Source organism: Mytilus edulis, chromosome 14 (assembly GCF_963676685.1).
Source record: "Mytilus edulis chromosome 14, xbMytEdul2.2, whole genome shotgun sequence".
In the NCBI taxonomy this organism is placed as follows: Eukaryota; Metazoa; Mollusca; class Bivalvia; order Mytilida; family Mytilidae; genus Mytilus; species Mytilus edulis.
In genome coordinates this window covers 68291057-68309301 of record NC_092357.1, presented here as the reverse complement: position 1 = coordinate 68309301, position 18245 = coordinate 68291057, and the positions used below count along the sequence as shown (strand labels likewise).

The following is an 18245-nucleotide window of genomic DNA, read 5'->3' as shown; positions in this document are numbered from 1 at the left end:
GCGTTGTCAGTTTATTTTCCATATATGAGCTTGATTCTCCCCCTGGTATCTTTCGTCCCTCTTTTCTCTCCTCTTTCATCAGTTATATAAAAAAGGAAATGTGGTATTATTGTCAATGAGACATGCTTTAAAAAAAATAAACTTTAACTACAAATCAATAATTTCAAATCAAATTTTAAGTGTAATCGAAAATAATTAAAGTGAAGGTGCGTCCTTGACAATATTTACATGGATTACTTCCGGGTCCATGTTCCGGATTATAGGGATATCGTGGTTAATATATATATTCGGGAAACTTAATAAAATATGTTGTGGGAAGTTACTTTAATAAACAATTTTAAAATATTATTATTTTATATCGAAAATGGAAACCAGTACTAACAATTGTTTATGAAAAGACTGCGCAAGTCAGGTAAGTAGAAATTTAGCTGCGGAACTGTAGTTCTTAGTTATTTTTTCACTATTTGCGGACCATAGATGTTTGATCCGCAAAATAAAAAATAAATAAAAAGGACCGTAAGAGTTACGATTCCGCAGCTAGTAGAAATGTAGATAGATAGAAGATTTTATTTATTTAACGTTGATTTTTTTCCACGATCAAAATTATACATTTGTGTTTTATTATTTCGCCAGATCACCGTTGAGGTTATCTAATTCATTATCACCATTAAGGTTTTCTAATTGATTATCACCATAAAGGTTACTGTAAACCAACTTATTTTCGCGGATACTTTATTTCGCGTTTTACCTTTTCTAGACCATTTCGCGGTTATTTATATTCGCGATTTTCTGTCTTATTTGATGAAGTTTTATAAGGAATGATCCAAATTTTACATATTCGCGACAATTTATATTCGCGTTATTTTTCTACTCGCGAAAGTCGCGAAAATAAATAGCTCGCGAAAATAAGTTGATTTACAGTATCTGATTCATTATCACCATTTAGGTTATCTAATTCATTATCACCATTTAGGTTATCTAATTCATTATCACCATTAAGGCTAATTCATTACCACCATAAAGATTATCTGATTCATTATCACCATTAAGGCTATCTTAACTTCATTATCACCATTAAGATTATCTAATTCGTTATCACCATTAAGGTTATCTGAATCATTATCACCATAAAGGTTATCTGATTCATTATCACCATTAAGGTTATCTAATTCGTTATCACCATTAAGGTTATCTGATTCATTATCACCATAAAGGTTATCTGATTCATTATCACCATTAAGGTTATCTGAATCATTATCACCATTAAGGTTATCTGATTCATTATCACCATTAAGGTTATCTAATTCGTTATCACCATTAAGGTTATCTGAATCATTATCACCATAAAGGTTATCTGATTCATTATCACCATAAAGGTTATCTGATTCATTATCACCATTAAGGTTATCTGATTCATTATCACCATTAAGGTTATCTGATTCATTATCACCATTAAGGTTATCTGATTCATTATCACCGTAAAGGTTATCTTATTCATTATCACCATTAAGGTTATCTTATTCATTCATGGAATTTATAAGGGATTTTACGCCGGTCTGGAGTATTGGTGGTTCTCCTGATATAAGTGGGAGTTACAGAATAGGTAAAGGTAAAGTAACAGGAATTATTTATGATCATTTACGTCTGTTATAAAAATCTTTGTAACTTTATTTTCAGTATGTCTTTGTAAAATGTGTTATTGATTAACCAACGTATGACAGTATTTGTAGTACGACCTCACTTGTTAATTCCAGTGGCGGATCCAGATCTTTTCATGTGACTGATATTATGGGGGGGGGGGGGGGGGGTCGCTCCAGCCTTGCTTTAGTGATTCCCTATATAATCAATCAAATTTTCCCAAAAAAAGGGTGGGTCACCCAGCTCCCCTCCCCACTGGATCCGCCTATGAATTTTGATTTACACAAAATGGAACGATATAGGTATTGTTCATTTATTGTTTTTTCCCAAGCTTGGCGGAATTAAGTGTATATTCTTGTGAACACTTGCGGTGATAAATATTTCGGATCACTTTGGATCGATTTCTCCCATATGTAAAACATAAAAATTCACCAATAATGAAACTGCTTCATAGTTAAAAAACAAAAACCTGGCGTGATGTTGTTCAAAATCCGAATAGGAGCTTCAAGCTCTTGGCTATCGTAAGAGTTGAGAAACGTATACTCCATACTCGAGTGAAGCTTGTATATATATATTGCTGCCAATGTGCGATTTTTTTTATGCCCCATTTATGGGTATTTTTCTGGTCTGTACGCGCCCATTCGTCCGTTCGTTCGTCTTTTTTGGTTGAGGTAGTTTTTGATGCAGTTGAAGTCCAATCAACTTGAAACTTAGTACACATGTTCCCTATGATATGATCTTTCTAATTTTAATGCCAAATTAGAGTTTTTACACCACTATCACGTTCCACTAAACATAGAAAATGATAGTGCGGATGGGGCAACCGTGTACTGGGGACACATTCTTGTTAAAAATGAAATCGTCTCGTTTGCCACAGATTATGGTACTGACATCACCGCTGTTATCAGTATCGATGCGAATGTCTAGAATTATGACGGAGGAAGCTGTATCTTTGAAGTTTTGAATGTTTAAAAAAAAACCACATCATTTAATAATTTACAAGTATTTTTTAATCATATGAACTAACTTCTTCGATCTTTGTGTTTTTACAAGTGCCCGAAAAAAGAACGAATCATGAAAATAAGAAAAGATAGGCCAGGAGAGGTGCATAGTTGGTTCCCATTTGAAAACCGATAACCTGTAGAACGTTCTACCTCCAAATTAAACAAGTGTTGCCAATGGGGAAACTCCATCATACTGATCACGCGTTCTTTTGTGTAGCATGTTTTTTTTTCGGTCTCATTTTAACTCAATATGCAGACTTATATACCCCAAAACAATAAATGTATACCGTATAGAACCAGTTTGTTTGGAGGAAAGCATTATGGATATTTCTTTCAGACGGTATTTAAATTTTTCATGTGGTATGGGGATACATGTGGAAAAATCGAAGATTTTGATAGATTTTATGTATCCAACCAAAACAAGATATTCCTCTGCTTTAATGATCATTAAATAATCATTAATTCTTTTATGAGACACGGTTTGTAGTAATAGGATTTGCATTAAACAGCTAATATTGTTTGAAGCTTTATCTGCAGGAACAACAACATATTTTTCGAGAAGACTTCAGATTTTGCATATCCTATTTGTCTGTGAATATGGACTTAAGTCGGATATTTTATACTATTTTTCAACTTGTGCAACTAATTTTTAAACAAACTAAAAAATGTTAGAAAAAATCTAAACCTGACTTTATTAATCAGGTGCGGATTTAAATTAAAAAGCCAAGAGTTTTCCATTAAACTATGGAAGATGACAACATGTGTATATTTATTCATGACTCAAATCTATGCACTGTATTGCGGTTCTTCATCTCCGTGCAAGTAAGCCTTCAATAAGGAGCAGAATTAACACCTATAATAACAAGTTCAAAATATCCTTATCAGCTTTAGTTAATGTGTTGCTAGGCGTTAACAACGCTACCTCATGTATCGACGATTTACACTGGTGATGGATAACATCAACAAAGTACAAAGAAAAAGAAAACCCCAAACAATATTGATACTATAACTGTATTTTGTAGAACTAGAAGTAGATGTGTACAAAATCAATTAAGTTCAGGCGCGGATCCAGCCATTTTAAAAAAGGGGGGTTCCCAACCCAGAGTAAAAGGGGGGGGGGGGGGGGGGGGTTCCAACTATATGCTCCCATTCAAATGCATTGATCAGCCAAAAAAAAAGGGGGTTCAACCCCCGGATCCCCCCCCCTGGATCCGCCACTGAAGTTCCATATTAATGAGAAGTTAAAAGATGTATAAAACAATTTCCACTTCATTCATTTATTTATCAATCTATCTATTTATTTATTTATTTATTCGTCCATTTTCCTATTCATGTATCGACTTATTAACCTCTTTCAGTACAGAAATCAGTTTTGATATGGTTGACCGATTCAGCAATCAGCTAGCACAGAGTTCCGTCCATAGAGCAAAAACAGTTATTATAGGAGATTTCAACGTGGGCAAGACTTCCGTTGCCCTACGATTCACGAGGGATCAGTTCAAAGAAAAGTACCAGAGCACTATTGCAGGTAAGATCATAAACCAAACAATTGCTCGCCTTTCTTCCTTAGAAATGAAAGCGTAAATCAAATACGTTGCATCTTTATCTTAAATCTGATTTTTATTCAAACAAATTAATAAAGGACATGTTTTAACCGACTATATATCAATGAACATAACAAAATAAAAGGGTTTGATTTTACATTCTTAAGGATAAAAGTCTATTATACCCTTGCGGTTGGCAATCTTTAATGCAATGGGTGTGTTGAGGGTATATGATGAAATGACAAGTGTAGTCTTCTTTGTGAAAAAAATCGTTAAATTGTCAATTCGGGGCCTTTTATAGCTGAATATGCGGTATGGGCTTTGCTCATTGTTGAAGGATGTACGGCGACCTATAGTTGTTAATTTTGTGTCATTTTGGTCTCTTATGGAGAGTTGTCTCATTGGCAATCATACCACATCTTCTTTTTTATATTTTCTTCATGATATCGGTTGTTGAATGAAAAGGGTTGAGTTCAATATCGTAGCAGCTACGTAGTGCTACGTAGATTTTGACTATTGAACGTGTAGCTATAGACTAGTTGTTACATAGATATTGATAGCAGCAACGTAGCCGCTACGTAGCTGCTACGATATTGAACTCTGTTAATATATCACATTAACGATAATCAATAAACAAACAATCGATGCATTTTCAGCTAGTTTCTTCGCAAATTCCCTCGATTTCAATGGAGAGAAGATAGCGTTCCAGATTTGGGACACCGCCGGTCAGGAACGATACCGAAGTCTTATACCAATGTACCTCCGTGGATCCGAGGCTGCCATCATTGTGTATGATATCACATCAAAGGTAAGCTTTCAGCAATCCTCAGGTGAATCAGGCGCTACGGAATCGGCCGAGTTGTGACGAATTCAAAGGAAATAAAATTGAGAATGGAAATGGGGAATGTGTCAAAGAGACAACAACTCGACCATAGAAGAACAGACAACAGCAGAAGGTCACCAACAGCTAGGTCTTCAATGCAGCGAAAAATTCCCGCACCCGGAGGCGTCCTTCAGCTGGCCCCTAAATAATATATATAATAGTTCAGTGATAATGAACGCCATACTAAACTCCAAATTGTACACAAGAAACTAAAATTAAAAATAATACAAGACTAACAAAGGCCAGAGGCTCCTGACTTGGGACAGGCACAAACATGCGGCGGGGTTAAACATGTTTGTGAGATCTCAACCCTCCCCCTATACCTCTAGCCAATGTAGAAAAGAAAACGCATTACAATACGCACATTTAAATTCAGTTCAAGAGAAGTCCGAGTCTGATGTCAGAAGGTGTAACCAAAGAAAATAAACAAAATGACAATAATACATAAATAACAACAGACTACTAGCAGTTAACTGACATGCCAGCTCCAGACTTCAATTGAACTGATTGAAAGATTATGTCTTCATCATATGAATATCAGGTACAATCCTTCCCGTTAGGGGTGTAGTATCATACCATCATAACATATATGAGAAGAACATAACCCGTGTCATGCCAACAACTGGTTTTTAAATGAATGTGTTTAGTTCCGATGCAAAGACCCTATAAGTGAATCGATATTAACGCCAAAATATGCAATCTTTAATGACCTGACAACAGAAAATCTAGATTTTAAAACTTCAGAAGTACGGCGAGGTTTACCGAGTTTTAGTTTTTTACATTTCAGAATTGAATTATTATAAATTTGGCCGTTAGTTTTTTCTCGTTTAATTGTTTTACATTTTTTTTGTCGGTGTCCTTTTATAGTCGACTTTACGGTATAGGGTTTTCTCATGTTGAAATCCGTACGGTTGCCTACACAAATTCCAACGTCCCCCGCGTAGCATATATTTTATCTAGCCAAGGTACATGGGCAATAACTAAAAAAAAAGCTAAAATATCGTAGTAGAGAAACCAAACTTCAAAGCAAATGCAATGTAATTTACATTGATAATTGATATTTACAAGGATCATAACTATTTTACACATTATGTTTGATCATCACTTATTTTAATCGGGTCTCATTGAGGTCTAAGCGTGACGCGGGATTGCTGATTTTTTGTAAGCGTGACACGTGAAAGTCAAATTATTCTGCCTTGAAAACGGGAAATGAAGTCAAGCGAGACACGGGAAATTACAAAAAATGAGACTTGCTCACGTACATAGTGTAAGCGGGATACGAGAATCTGACAAACCAGTAAGCGGGATACGGGATCAGAACCCCCCAAATGAGACCCCAATCTTAAAAGTATCTTTGTCATATTGCTGATATAAACCTCTGATATAAGTTTCATAAAATTCTGGCAATACTGAATTGACCATTGAGAGCACTATCAATGCAATTATTCATGTCATCAATAGATACAAGAATAACGGATAAAAAAACACAGAAGAAAATATAAAATAGGAAAAGATAAAGATGAAAGAGATTATAGTGGTACTAACATATAAGAAATAAAACAAAACAATGGATTGTGTATAAGTTTCATAACACTTGATTGAGGCAAACTATAACTGGAGAACAGAAAACATTTTTTTGACGTACATGTACGTACGGACGTACGGACAGACGGACATTCAAAGGGTCAAACTAAATGACCCCTCCGCTAGCGAATAGGCATTGAAGGACCCTCATAAACTCTACAATATAGTGGTTAACTGTGTTGTTCCTTTTATTTAAAAACGTTGAATTATAGACAACAAGAATGTGTCCATAGTACACGGATGCCGGATCCGCAATATCATTTTCTATGCTCAGTGGACAGTGAAAATTGGGTAAAATCTCTAATTTGACATTAATCTAACACGGATGCCGGATCCGCAATATCATTTTCTATGCTCAGTGGACAGCGAAAATAGGGGTAAAATCTCTAATTTGGCATTAAGATTAGAAAGATCATATCATAGGCCACATGCATGTTTACTAAGTTTTGAGTTGATTGGACTTCAACTTCATCAAAAACTACCTCGACCAAAAACTTTAACCTGAAGCGGGACAGACGGACGGACGAACGGACACACAGACCAGAACACATAATGCCAATAAATGAACTCGTTCACGTGACATATCGTAGAAACGATTAATGATAACATAAAGAAATTTCAATAGTATTATTTGACGCAGTGTATCTGTAATTAACAATAGAAAGTTGTAAAGACTTACAGCTAATTTCCTAAAGCGTGTAGAGTAAAACATTGGTAGACTGGTTTGCCTTGTTTGTATAAACGTTTACCCAAGCTTTGTACTCAAGATTGATATCTTCAAAAAAATAAATATAGGCAAACTTAAACCTGTAAATAATAGTTAAATTCAATTGGACGTTATCTAAATTACTGTTGTACAATATACAAACAAAGCAAGCTAGCTAACCAAAGTCTTGCTGTACATGTATTAGGAAATGAGCTATAATTAATCCATGCTTTTATTTATAGGCGTCATTTAAAGGTGTGCATTTCTGGCTTGGTTTCTTACGAGACAACGGACCACAGGGACTAAAAATAGCAATTATTGGCAATAAACTAGACCTCGAAGCAAGTCGGGAAGTTTCAGAAAAGGTTAGAAAATAATATGATAATTTCAGCACTGCGGAATGACAATGTAATGGTGGATCCGAATGCGCATGTTAAGAAAAACGTAAAATATAAAGTAAAACGGACACATGCTAATTTGTTATAGCATTAAGTTAACATAATTTTCCTAAGATTTTAATAGGATAAACGAGACACTAAATATTCAATATTTATACTTCATGATATTATTATTATGTGTATTAACTAACTTGATTGGTTTAGAAGGAGTCACAGGTTCAACTATATTTTTAAAGATAGAATGAAAACAGCAGATAGAAAAGTGATTATATCGCAAAATTATTTTTTAGAAGAAGATAGCTGTAAAGTGAAGATTTGGTATGATTGCCATTGAGACAACTCTCCACAAAGAACCACATAACACAGAAATTAACAACTAGGTCACCGTACTGCCTTAAACAATGAGCAAAGCCCATACCGCATAGTCAGCTATAAAAGGCCCTGCATTGACAAATGTATGTGAAACAATTCAAACGAGAAATGAAAACAAACGGCCTAATTCATGAACAAAATAATGAAAGAAATGCAAATATGTTACACAGCAACAAACGACAACCACTGAATTACAGGCTCCTGACTTAGGACAGGCATATACAGAATGTGGCGGGATGGTGCCCCACCCCCCTTTAATCTGTGACAAGGGTGTCACAGTACAAAATTAGAACAATCTATAAAAAAAGTATATAACTCATCATATGGATACAAATAGAAATACATCTAACAAAAACAGAGTGCATGGACGTGGACGGATACTTATACATCTCCACAACAAAAAGACACTAAGTACAGATCTGAGAGTACTAGCAGTTACTGACAGCTAGTTAAAAGCCAATAACAACTAATACAAAACTATGTATCCAAAAACTAAGTTATCAATCAGTACACATCAAGCATCTGATGGAATTAGTGTAATGACGTCAGAGAGAAACATGACCTTGTGCTTTATTTCCAGGAAGTTGAAAGTTTTTGTGATGAAGAGAAGATTTATTTCATGGAAGTATCAGCCAAAACAGGAGATAATGTTCAAAGGTTGTTTACGGATATTGGTAAGTGCGTGGAATTAACTATAAAAGGTTCTGGACAACGGGGTCCACAGGCGGATCAAGGGGGTTCTGGTCCCTCCTTTTGTGCAAAAAAAATGGTTGATTAGAGAGCCGTTGTGTAGTGGTTAGTGCATCGGACTACTAACACAAAGGTTTCTGGTTCGATTTCCGTTCCGGGATGAAAATTTAAGGGAATGAATTTTCGGCTCTCCCTTGACACCATTAGCGAGTATGGTCTTGCGGAAACGATGATAGTCCGTCGGAAGGGGACGATACATGGCTGAGTGACCCGTGTTAAGAGAGAGCCAAATCAGTATCTTGCACGTGAAAGACATCCTTGTATATTTCGAAAATGAGCAGACTAATGCCGCTACAAGGCAGCAATTGCACCCACAAAGTGAAAAGAGATTAATATAAGTTGCAATAACTTGCTTCCCAATCCGCTATAGATAATTATGTTTAAAAAAAATATACAGTGTATATACAGGAAATCGCTGAAGCGGGCCCCTCTTAAGGGGCAGTCATAGGGCCCCTTTAGTAAAAAATTATCATTCCGCCACTGGGGTCGGAGTAGGGGTTACAGTATGATTTGTTCGCGGAGTAAAGATGTAGCTTTCAGTGATATATAAAAGAAGTTCATTGAAAATTGTGGCAGCAATCCAACAAACAAATAACAAAACACATCTTGGGATCAACATAAGTAACAACAATAGACAGAACCATGTCTATATAATCTATACCAATTATTGCATAAATGTGTTTACGCGCTAACTTTTACATAATAAATTCAAATGTTATACAAAATTTACCTTCATGTGTAACTTTTAGAGATAAATTTGGTATTCATTCTTATATTGTAAAAATCAGCTGCAAGTCACAATTTGAAGCTTTTGTTGGTGAACACAGCCAGCGAACGAGCCCAAAGTTTTATAAAAGGCATAATTTATATTGTGTCGAGCAGTTGATATTTTAAAGTATAAATATGTAGACAAACATAAGACCGATTCCTTTTTCAACTGATTTTTATAGTTCGTTCTTGTGTTGTACTGTTATACCACTGTCCCAGGTTAGGGGGAAGGTTGGTATCCCGTTTACATGTTTACCCCCGCCAAATTATGTATGTATGTGCCTGTCCTAAGTCAGGAGCCTGTAATTCAGTGGTTGTCGTTTGTTTATGTGTTACATATTTGTTTTTTCGTTCATTTTTTTTTTATATAAATAAGGCCGTTAGTTTTCTCGTTTAAATTGTTTTACATTGTCATTTCGGGGCCTTTTATAGCTTACTATGCGGTATGGGATTGGCTCATTGTTGAAGGCCGTACGGTGACCTATAGTTGTTAATTTCTGTCATTTTGGGATCTTGTGGACAGTTGTCTCATTGGCAATCATACCACATCTTCTTTTTTATAATTAGCGGATTGACATGTATTTGCGTATTTTGCATGATAGCAAAAAGTGTTAACTTTCAATTATTTCACCAGCAAACCAAAAGAAGACTTGATATGTCCTGGTCAAACTTATTTAGGCTGGCCAACGTATTGGACGTCACAATTCCGTGATATGATATTATAGTAAGAGCTAAGCAGAGGGGTAGTCAGTTGGACGACCGATAAGTTAATATGTAAAATATCGATATACAGACAACCAGATGCACGATTTATCGGGTTGTATTTGCGTATTTTGCGTCATAAAAAAAAGTATTTTTTTCGTTCTTGTGTTGTACTGTTATACCACTGTCCCAGGTTAGGGGGAGGGTTGGTATCCCGTTTACATGTTTACCCCCGCCACATTATGTATGTATGTGCCTGTCCTAAGTCAGGAGTCTGTAATTCATTATCAGCTAATAGGAAGATAATAAATAAATTAACTTGAAAAGTTGGGTCAAACTTATCAACAGTTTTCTCGTTTGAGTTGTTTTACATTGTCTTATCGGGGCCTTTTATAGCTGACTATGCGGTATGAGCTTTGCTCATTGTTGAAGGCCGTAAGGTGACCTATAGTTGTTAATGTCTGTGTCATTTTGGTCTCTTGTGGACAGTTGTCTCATTGGCAATCATACCACATCTTCTTTTTTATATCGTGTGCCCTTTAGGAACTTTTTGAATACATGAATCAATTATTTTCTTTTTCAGCCAAGTCGATATTGTCCGGTGATAAAACGCAGCGACGATCTATACTACGTCAGAGCTCTATAAAAATAGACACTAGTACCCATAAACATAAACATAGATGTTGTCATCGTGGAGAATACACAGTTCAGAAAGAGTAACATAAAAAAGATCATGATTGAACATTTAATAAACTAAACACAACGTTCGAAACAATGTGAATTCAGCCAATGACATGACATCATTTTCACTTTGGGGTATGAACAATGATATACCCAAAACATCCTTCTTAAACGAAATTCTGTATATACAACTCGTCTAAACATCAACCCAACAATGTTGATGTTAGAGTAGGCATTAACCCTCTGAGTCCCAAGCAGACATATGTGTCCACCACCGACCGAGTCCCACTATGTCCGTTTCAGATTTGCGTTTTCTTTAGTATTCAAAATCTATGTAAATAATGGATCAAATTCGATAAATAAACACTGATTTCAAAGCTTATAAATGCACAGATTCTGAAGTATTTTATGCTACAGATCCTATACAATACGGTGATTAGATGCACTTTTATGGCCCTTTGTATTTAGAAATTTCTCAGTTGATAACTTGTAACGTTAATATTTTGCTTTTGAAAAGTGTAGAGAAAATAAAATAATTAGTGTATATTTGTCGCTAAGGGAGTTACCATTTGATTTTTATGGGGGGGATGAAATTTGAAAAAAATAGGCAGGACAGGAGTTTTGAGTAAAAAAAAAGGCAGGATGTGACACTTGCAAAAAAAAAAAAGTCAGGAGGACAATTCAGGTTAAAAAAGTCAGGATAAACTAAAAAAAAAAAAAAGCAGGACCGATTAGAGTGAAAAATAAAAAGGCAGGACAGAGATTACAGCTAAAAAAAATGCAGGACAAAATTTTTCATCCTAGCCCCTCCCTATAAAAATCAAATGATAGCTCCATAAAACATGATAAGTTATATAACATATTTATTTATAAACTGTGTCTTATTTGCAGGAATATATATATATTGAATGTGGAATAGATAAATTAACACCGTTTTTTTGGCCCAAGAAAATAAAATGTTTGATAACCATTTCAAATTGGCACATAATGTTTAGAAATGCATGATCATGCATCGGGTCAAGAAATATAAATGAAAAACATAAAGATTTTTTATCATTTGACGTCACAATTACGTCATAATATGTACTGTTTTCACAAAAACGATGAAAAAATACAGAATTTATGCAGTTTTCTATCTTTATTTCCGTTGTGGAAACATCCTGCACAGCCCAGAAACAACAAAATAATTTAATAGAAGATTTATTATTAAACTATTGGTATAATTTCACCAAATATAAAGTTGTTTCTTGGGTGCGCACATACTTTTTCAATCTAAAATATACTTTGGATACCGCGCTGAAGTACGTCCATTATTCATAGTTCATTTAAAATTTGATGAAAAAACAAGGAATATATCATGAAATTTAACATAATATGCAAATAAAGTCATGATTTGTTCCCATGGTAACTTGTTTGATGTCAAATTTGTTTTGTTTTTCGTACCTTATACCTTAGTCAAGTTTTCAGTTATTTAAGAATATATGTATGATAACTTTTAAATTTGCAGTAATTTTTGGGCCAAATAAGGGCCTTATTGCCCCTACTCCTTTGCTTTAGCATTTTTTTTGTTCGTTCTTTACCGGGATTTGAACCCGTGCTAATGAGATATCGTGATACCAAATCGCCTGCACTGTATCCGACGCGCTAGACTACTCAACCGCTCAACCACCTTGTCTTCACAAATAATAAAGCTTTCGGTGGACGGGTGTTACCTTTCCTCGTCACCGAAAGCTTTATAATGTGAAGCCAAGGTGGTTGAGTGGTCTAGCACGTCTGAAACAGTGCAGGCGATTTGGTGTCACGATATCTCAGTAGCATGAGTTCGAATCCCGGTGAGGGAAGCCAGAAAATTTGCATTTACAGATCTAACATTGTTTGGTTGATGTTTAGACGAGTTGTATATGCAGAATGTACACAGCCATGTATCACCATCACTGCTGGTGGTCCTACGGATAAATCTGTTGTAGAGTCGTCACTGATTCAGACGTACATATATATATATATATATAATATCATACCATAGTGGTTACGACGATTCAGTTACAAGGAACTGACTCGCTGCCTGACACGGACGCATAGAAATTTCAACTTTTTTTGCCAACAACAAAATGATAATAAAACATAAAGGAGTAGGTCCGGTAAGGACCGATTTTGGCCTCAAATTTCAGTTTCATCTGACGACAGGTTTTGACCACTTTTTAAACACTTAAGGTAGATCATAAGTAAATGTTTTTTGAGACAGAATTTTCTTATAATTTGCCAAAATGAAGATTTTACTATGCTTTTTTCAAAAATATAATAAAAAGTATAGGTCACCGTGCTATTTTTCAAGCTATGAGTCGTTGAAAATTGCCTAAATTTGGTTAGTTTGTTCATGAAAAAACACATAAGAGTGCATAAAACAAATTCTATGAGATAGAATTTTGAAATAAATTGTGAGAAGATAGATTGCATAATATCTTTTAAGAAAATAAAAAGAAAACATGGTGTCACCGAACTTGTTTTCTTGCCACAAGTAAAAATAAAAAATTTCCCTATTAGCCCAGTATAAATTTTGTACTAAAAGAGTTATCTCCCCTTAAATGGCTCATTTGAAAAAATGATTTTAAAAACCAAAAAGGTTGATATTTGTTAAAATATTTTGATAATACAATAAATTAACAAGTTTTCTTTATATAAATAAACAGTCTAACCATTAAATTGCAAATGTGTTTCCAAATTTGCTGATTTGGGCAAATAACTAGACCGATTTTGTACTGTGATTGTACAATTCAAGATGGCGGTATACCATGAATCTACCTTAAGTGTCTATTTCATATGATGCAATTAATTAATGTGAAAGATTTTAACTTATTTAGTCATTAAAAACGATCCGATTCAGGCTCAAATATGAGAAATCCGTGTTCATCCTCAATCTTTATATATGTTATTTATTATCATCAAATACAACTTCCATTTCAATATTTTGGATGAACACGAATGCGGCCACTTTCGTTTTACACGGAAACCGTCTAAAATTTAACTAAAATGCTGGAATTGTGAAGATTTCAGTAATTTAGCATGAATTTATGGTGCTAGTTCTCAATATATGTGCATTGTATTGTCAAAAAGAGCCCATATTTATGTAACAGAACCTTTCTACTATCCAATAAATGACTAAAAGTTTACATTTTAACAATTTTGTAAAAGTGCTATATTTTGGGGCCAAAAAGGGGTCTTACTGGACCTACTCCTTTTTATTCAGTAATTTTTATGAAAATTCACGAAAGATGAACAAATAAAACAAGTCAAAATTTAGCAAAGATTTTTTTAATTACATTATTTCATGTCTATCTTGTTTTCTAACATATTCGCCCGGTAACTGACTATCGTTCTATTTCTCGACACGGTCCCATGTCTTTTCTAAATACACATACAAGAAGGCAGCAAAACTAGCATACACTAATATGTGTGATCTCCACCTATCATAGCTTTTTTTATCTAACAAATCATTTTGAATAGCCATGTCCATAAGATGTCTCTTGGTGCATACTATTTCACACGATTCATAGGCATTTTTCATGTCGTCCGAATCGATATTTTCGACCAGTACCAAATCACTCGAATACTTTTTCAAAAACTTCTTAGTTACACCATCGACAATCTCACAAAATTTTTCTGGTGTTATCATGCTTCCGTTTTCCTTCAAATATCCTCCTTGCACCTTGATGTTTGTTGGTAGGTCTAACAAATGCAAGGCCTCTAATGACCGTAAAAATAACTCTTGTGCTTCATGATAAGCCTTTTTCAAATCATTGTCAAACCGTGTAACCCCTTGTTTATTTGATGTATCAGTCTTTACTTTGCTTGGACTGTCTGATTCGTTAGGAATTATGCCTTTCACAACCAATAATCTATTAGCGGACCTTCTTCTATCAAGTTTGCCTTCGCCTGTAACATTTTCTCGTACAACGGTTTGTCTTTTTATGTGTCTTATAACTTCAATATTTGGTTTGTCCAAAAAGCATTTCACTTTTGAAATCAGCAAATTTTCAACTTCTTGTGGCTCTAAACCAAATTTTATCAACTTTGGTTTATGTATATCTGAAAAGAGTAACAGATTTTTGTATACTATGGATAGCCTTGCAATCTTGCACTTGCATTTAAAACACAAACTATATACATATATGCAGAATAAAGACTTACAGAATATATGTAAACATACAAAATTAGGTCAATGTCAGAAAAATATAAACATTTTTGTATGAGGCTGAGAAATTGAAGAAGGGCAATGTTCTACCAAGCCCTTCCCCAGTTTTGTGCCGAATACAAAAAAGTTTATATTTTTCTGACATTGACCTAATATTGTTTTTATACTGCAACTTAAATTAATACATTGATAGCTATTTAAATTGTAAATTTAATTTCATACTTATTATCATCCCTTACTGAACCTCTGATTGAGAAAAAGTCGTCCATGGCATAATGAAACTGACATTGCACAAAATATAGCAGTGTTACTATATTTAGGAAATAAACAACTAGTTGCAGTATAACTTAAGAATTGAATGCTTCTTTTTGTAACTTCATTGGGGTGTAAAAGCGTTGACCGAAGTACATTTTGTATAAAGTGCGGAAGCGCTTCATTCTAAAAATGTGCGGACGGTCAACGTTTTTACATGCAACCATATGAAGTTACAAAAAGAAGCATGCAATACTTAAGTTATACTGCAACTAGTTGTTTATTTCCTAAATATAGTAACATTTTTTAGCTAGGATCATGAAAACACGATTGATTTATATCAAAGTTTTTGTTTAATTTACCTGTGCACTTTAGCGTGGGACCTCGTGTCATTAGGTATGATAAATTTCATTGTGTAATGAAGTTGATTAAGAAATAACGCGAGATTGCAGTTAGCCAATCAGAATAACGTATTATAATGAAACATGCACCTAATGTAATTATATATAAAGGTTGACAAAGTGAAAGATGAATCTTACCAGCCAAATTAAGGAATTCAAGACTGTGTATCATATTTTCTTCTTCTATTGTACTGTCCTGTAAAATGAATAAAATGAATTAAAACAATCAGAATATTTAGACATTTTGACATTTTGTTTTGTCATTTGTCAATAATCTCGTTAAATTTAGTAATAATTATTATATTGTTGGTGACAACGACTGTGTGCAAGACAATGTTCTAGTAAACTCCTTACAATTGTCACTAATGTAACTAGGAAACTAGGTGTATCTTGTGGCTGGGTTATGTGTTCGCCTCGAACCACACACACACATACAATAAACAATACGACGAGTCTGCACCGACCCTGACTTTGGGAGTTCTTGCAACAACATACGACTCTCTTTAACGCGTGTATAATTAAATTTAATAGTTGAGCACGGAATACAATTGTACAGAGTTGGAACTGTCTGCTCAGTGTCATACTGAATTCAATCTGCCACATCGAAATAATAAAACAGTTTATATATTATAATAAACAAACAAAAAATTATTTGAAAAGACATTACTTATACTTTTCTAAATGAATGACAAATACAATTATCGCATTTAAACAAAAAATAGCCCAATAATAGCTAATAATAAACAATAGATCATACAGACTTAATTGATTTGGATAAATGCCAATATATAGTATAACGAAATCAGAGATCTGTATTTCAAGCTCATATATGTAGTATAACGAAATCAGAGATCTATATTTTAAGCTCATATGTAGTATAACGAATTCAGAGCTCTATTATATTTTAAGCTCATATGTAGTATAGCATTGTATAGCGAAATCAGAGATCTATATGTTAAGCTCATATGTAGTACAGTATATTAACGAAATCAGAGATCTATATTTTAAGCTCATGTGTAGTATAATGTAATCAGGGATCTATATTTTAAGTTCATATGTAGTATAACGAAATCAGAGATCTATATTTTAAGCTCATCAGAGATCTATAATTTAAACTCACATGTAGTATAACGAAGTCAGAGATCTATATTTTAAGCTCATCAGAGATCTATATTTTAAGCTCATATATGTATGTAGTATAACGAAATCAGAGATCTATATTTTAATTAGATTGACACTCTATATAGACATAAATTATATAGTACATTCACAATAATCAATGCTTACCAATAAGCTACTTTCTTGTTTGTTTTCAGACTGTATATTTTTCCTTGGTCCTTCCACATTTCCTGATTCATTTTTGGCTTTTGCACTACTTCCAGCATCTCCGTAAGCACCCTCGCCTCCTGTCTGATGAAAATAATACAAAAATACTATAATTATAAATTTTGCCTTTATTTTTTAAAATTTTATATATTAACAAGTAACTTATGGATGTATTAAGGTGAAATTAACAAAAATCAGGAAATAAAAGTGGGAAGAATATTTATTTAGCTAACGTAAGGAACAAAATAAGCTAAATTATATATAGGTTATGGAGGTCCTCTTCGAGATATTTGGATATTAAAAAATGACAGGAAAAGGTTGACTCGGACTTTTAACCTTATATTTGCATTGATATTATTTGGTTCTCAAATCCAAACAAAAAAAATAAGAATTTTCGTAAATTATGGGAAATTACCTTTTATGAGCTTTTGAAGTCATAAATATGAAAAGAAAAATGGGTGTTATGGTGCAAAATATTTTACCCTGTATTAAAGGGGGAAAAAACCCGAAGAAGTCCGAACATCTTAGACAAATTCCTAAACATCACCGAAGTACACCATTAAGAACAGAACAGAACAGAACAGATTTTATTTCCAATTAAGGGCCCACAAGGGGCATACAGAGCATACATGAATAAGGAAAAAGAATATTGATTTGCATAGAGACATAGATACAAACAATTTTTTACATACAGTTACAACACAATTACTAACTCATATTCACTTTAATAAATTTACCAACAGCATTAAGGACCTGATTGTCTTCACAGTTTAATAAATACATAAATTTATGCTGATTATCAAGTATAGAAAAATTTGGAATTCTTTGACAAACAAAGTCAAAGAGAGCATCTCTATCTGATTTAAAATTTTCACAGTTATTTAAAAATGGATTTCATCTTCAACACAGCCGGAGGAGCATTTTTTGCAAATTCTTTCATTCGTGGAATATTTGAAAAACGACCAACTTCAATTTGAAGCTTATGAGCAGAAATACGTCAGTGGCGTAGCTAGACTAATGTCGAAGTTGAAGCCCAATCGGCAGGGG

General features: G+C 34.0%; 2 protein-coding genes across 2 annotated transcripts; one reads left to right on the top strand and one right to left on the bottom strand.

Moving 5' to 3' along the window:
* The first annotated feature begins 283 nt into the window (after positions 1-283).
* LOC139503793 (uncharacterized) lies at positions 284-12899 on the top strand. The gene is made up of 6 exons (XM_071293723.1): positions 284-412; positions 4001-4170; positions 4843-4994; positions 7602-7724; positions 8710-8803; positions 10933-12899. Exons 2-6 carry the CDS (start codon positions 4020-4022, stop codon positions 11067-11069), a joined length of 657 nt encoding a protein of 218 aa, XP_071149824.1. The 5' UTR covers positions 284-412; positions 4001-4019; the 3' UTR covers positions 11070-12899.
* LOC139504423 (probable cyclin-dependent serine/threonine-protein kinase DDB_G0292550) lies at positions 1002-2186 on the bottom strand. Its single transcript, XM_071294506.1, has 2 exons — positions 2108-2186; positions 1002-1489 (listed from the first exon to the last, which is right to left on the bottom strand). Exons 1-2 carry the CDS (start codon positions 2184-2186, stop codon positions 1002-1004), a joined length of 567 nt encoding a protein of 188 aa, XP_071150607.1.
* Positions 12900-18245: the final 5346 nt, after the last annotated feature.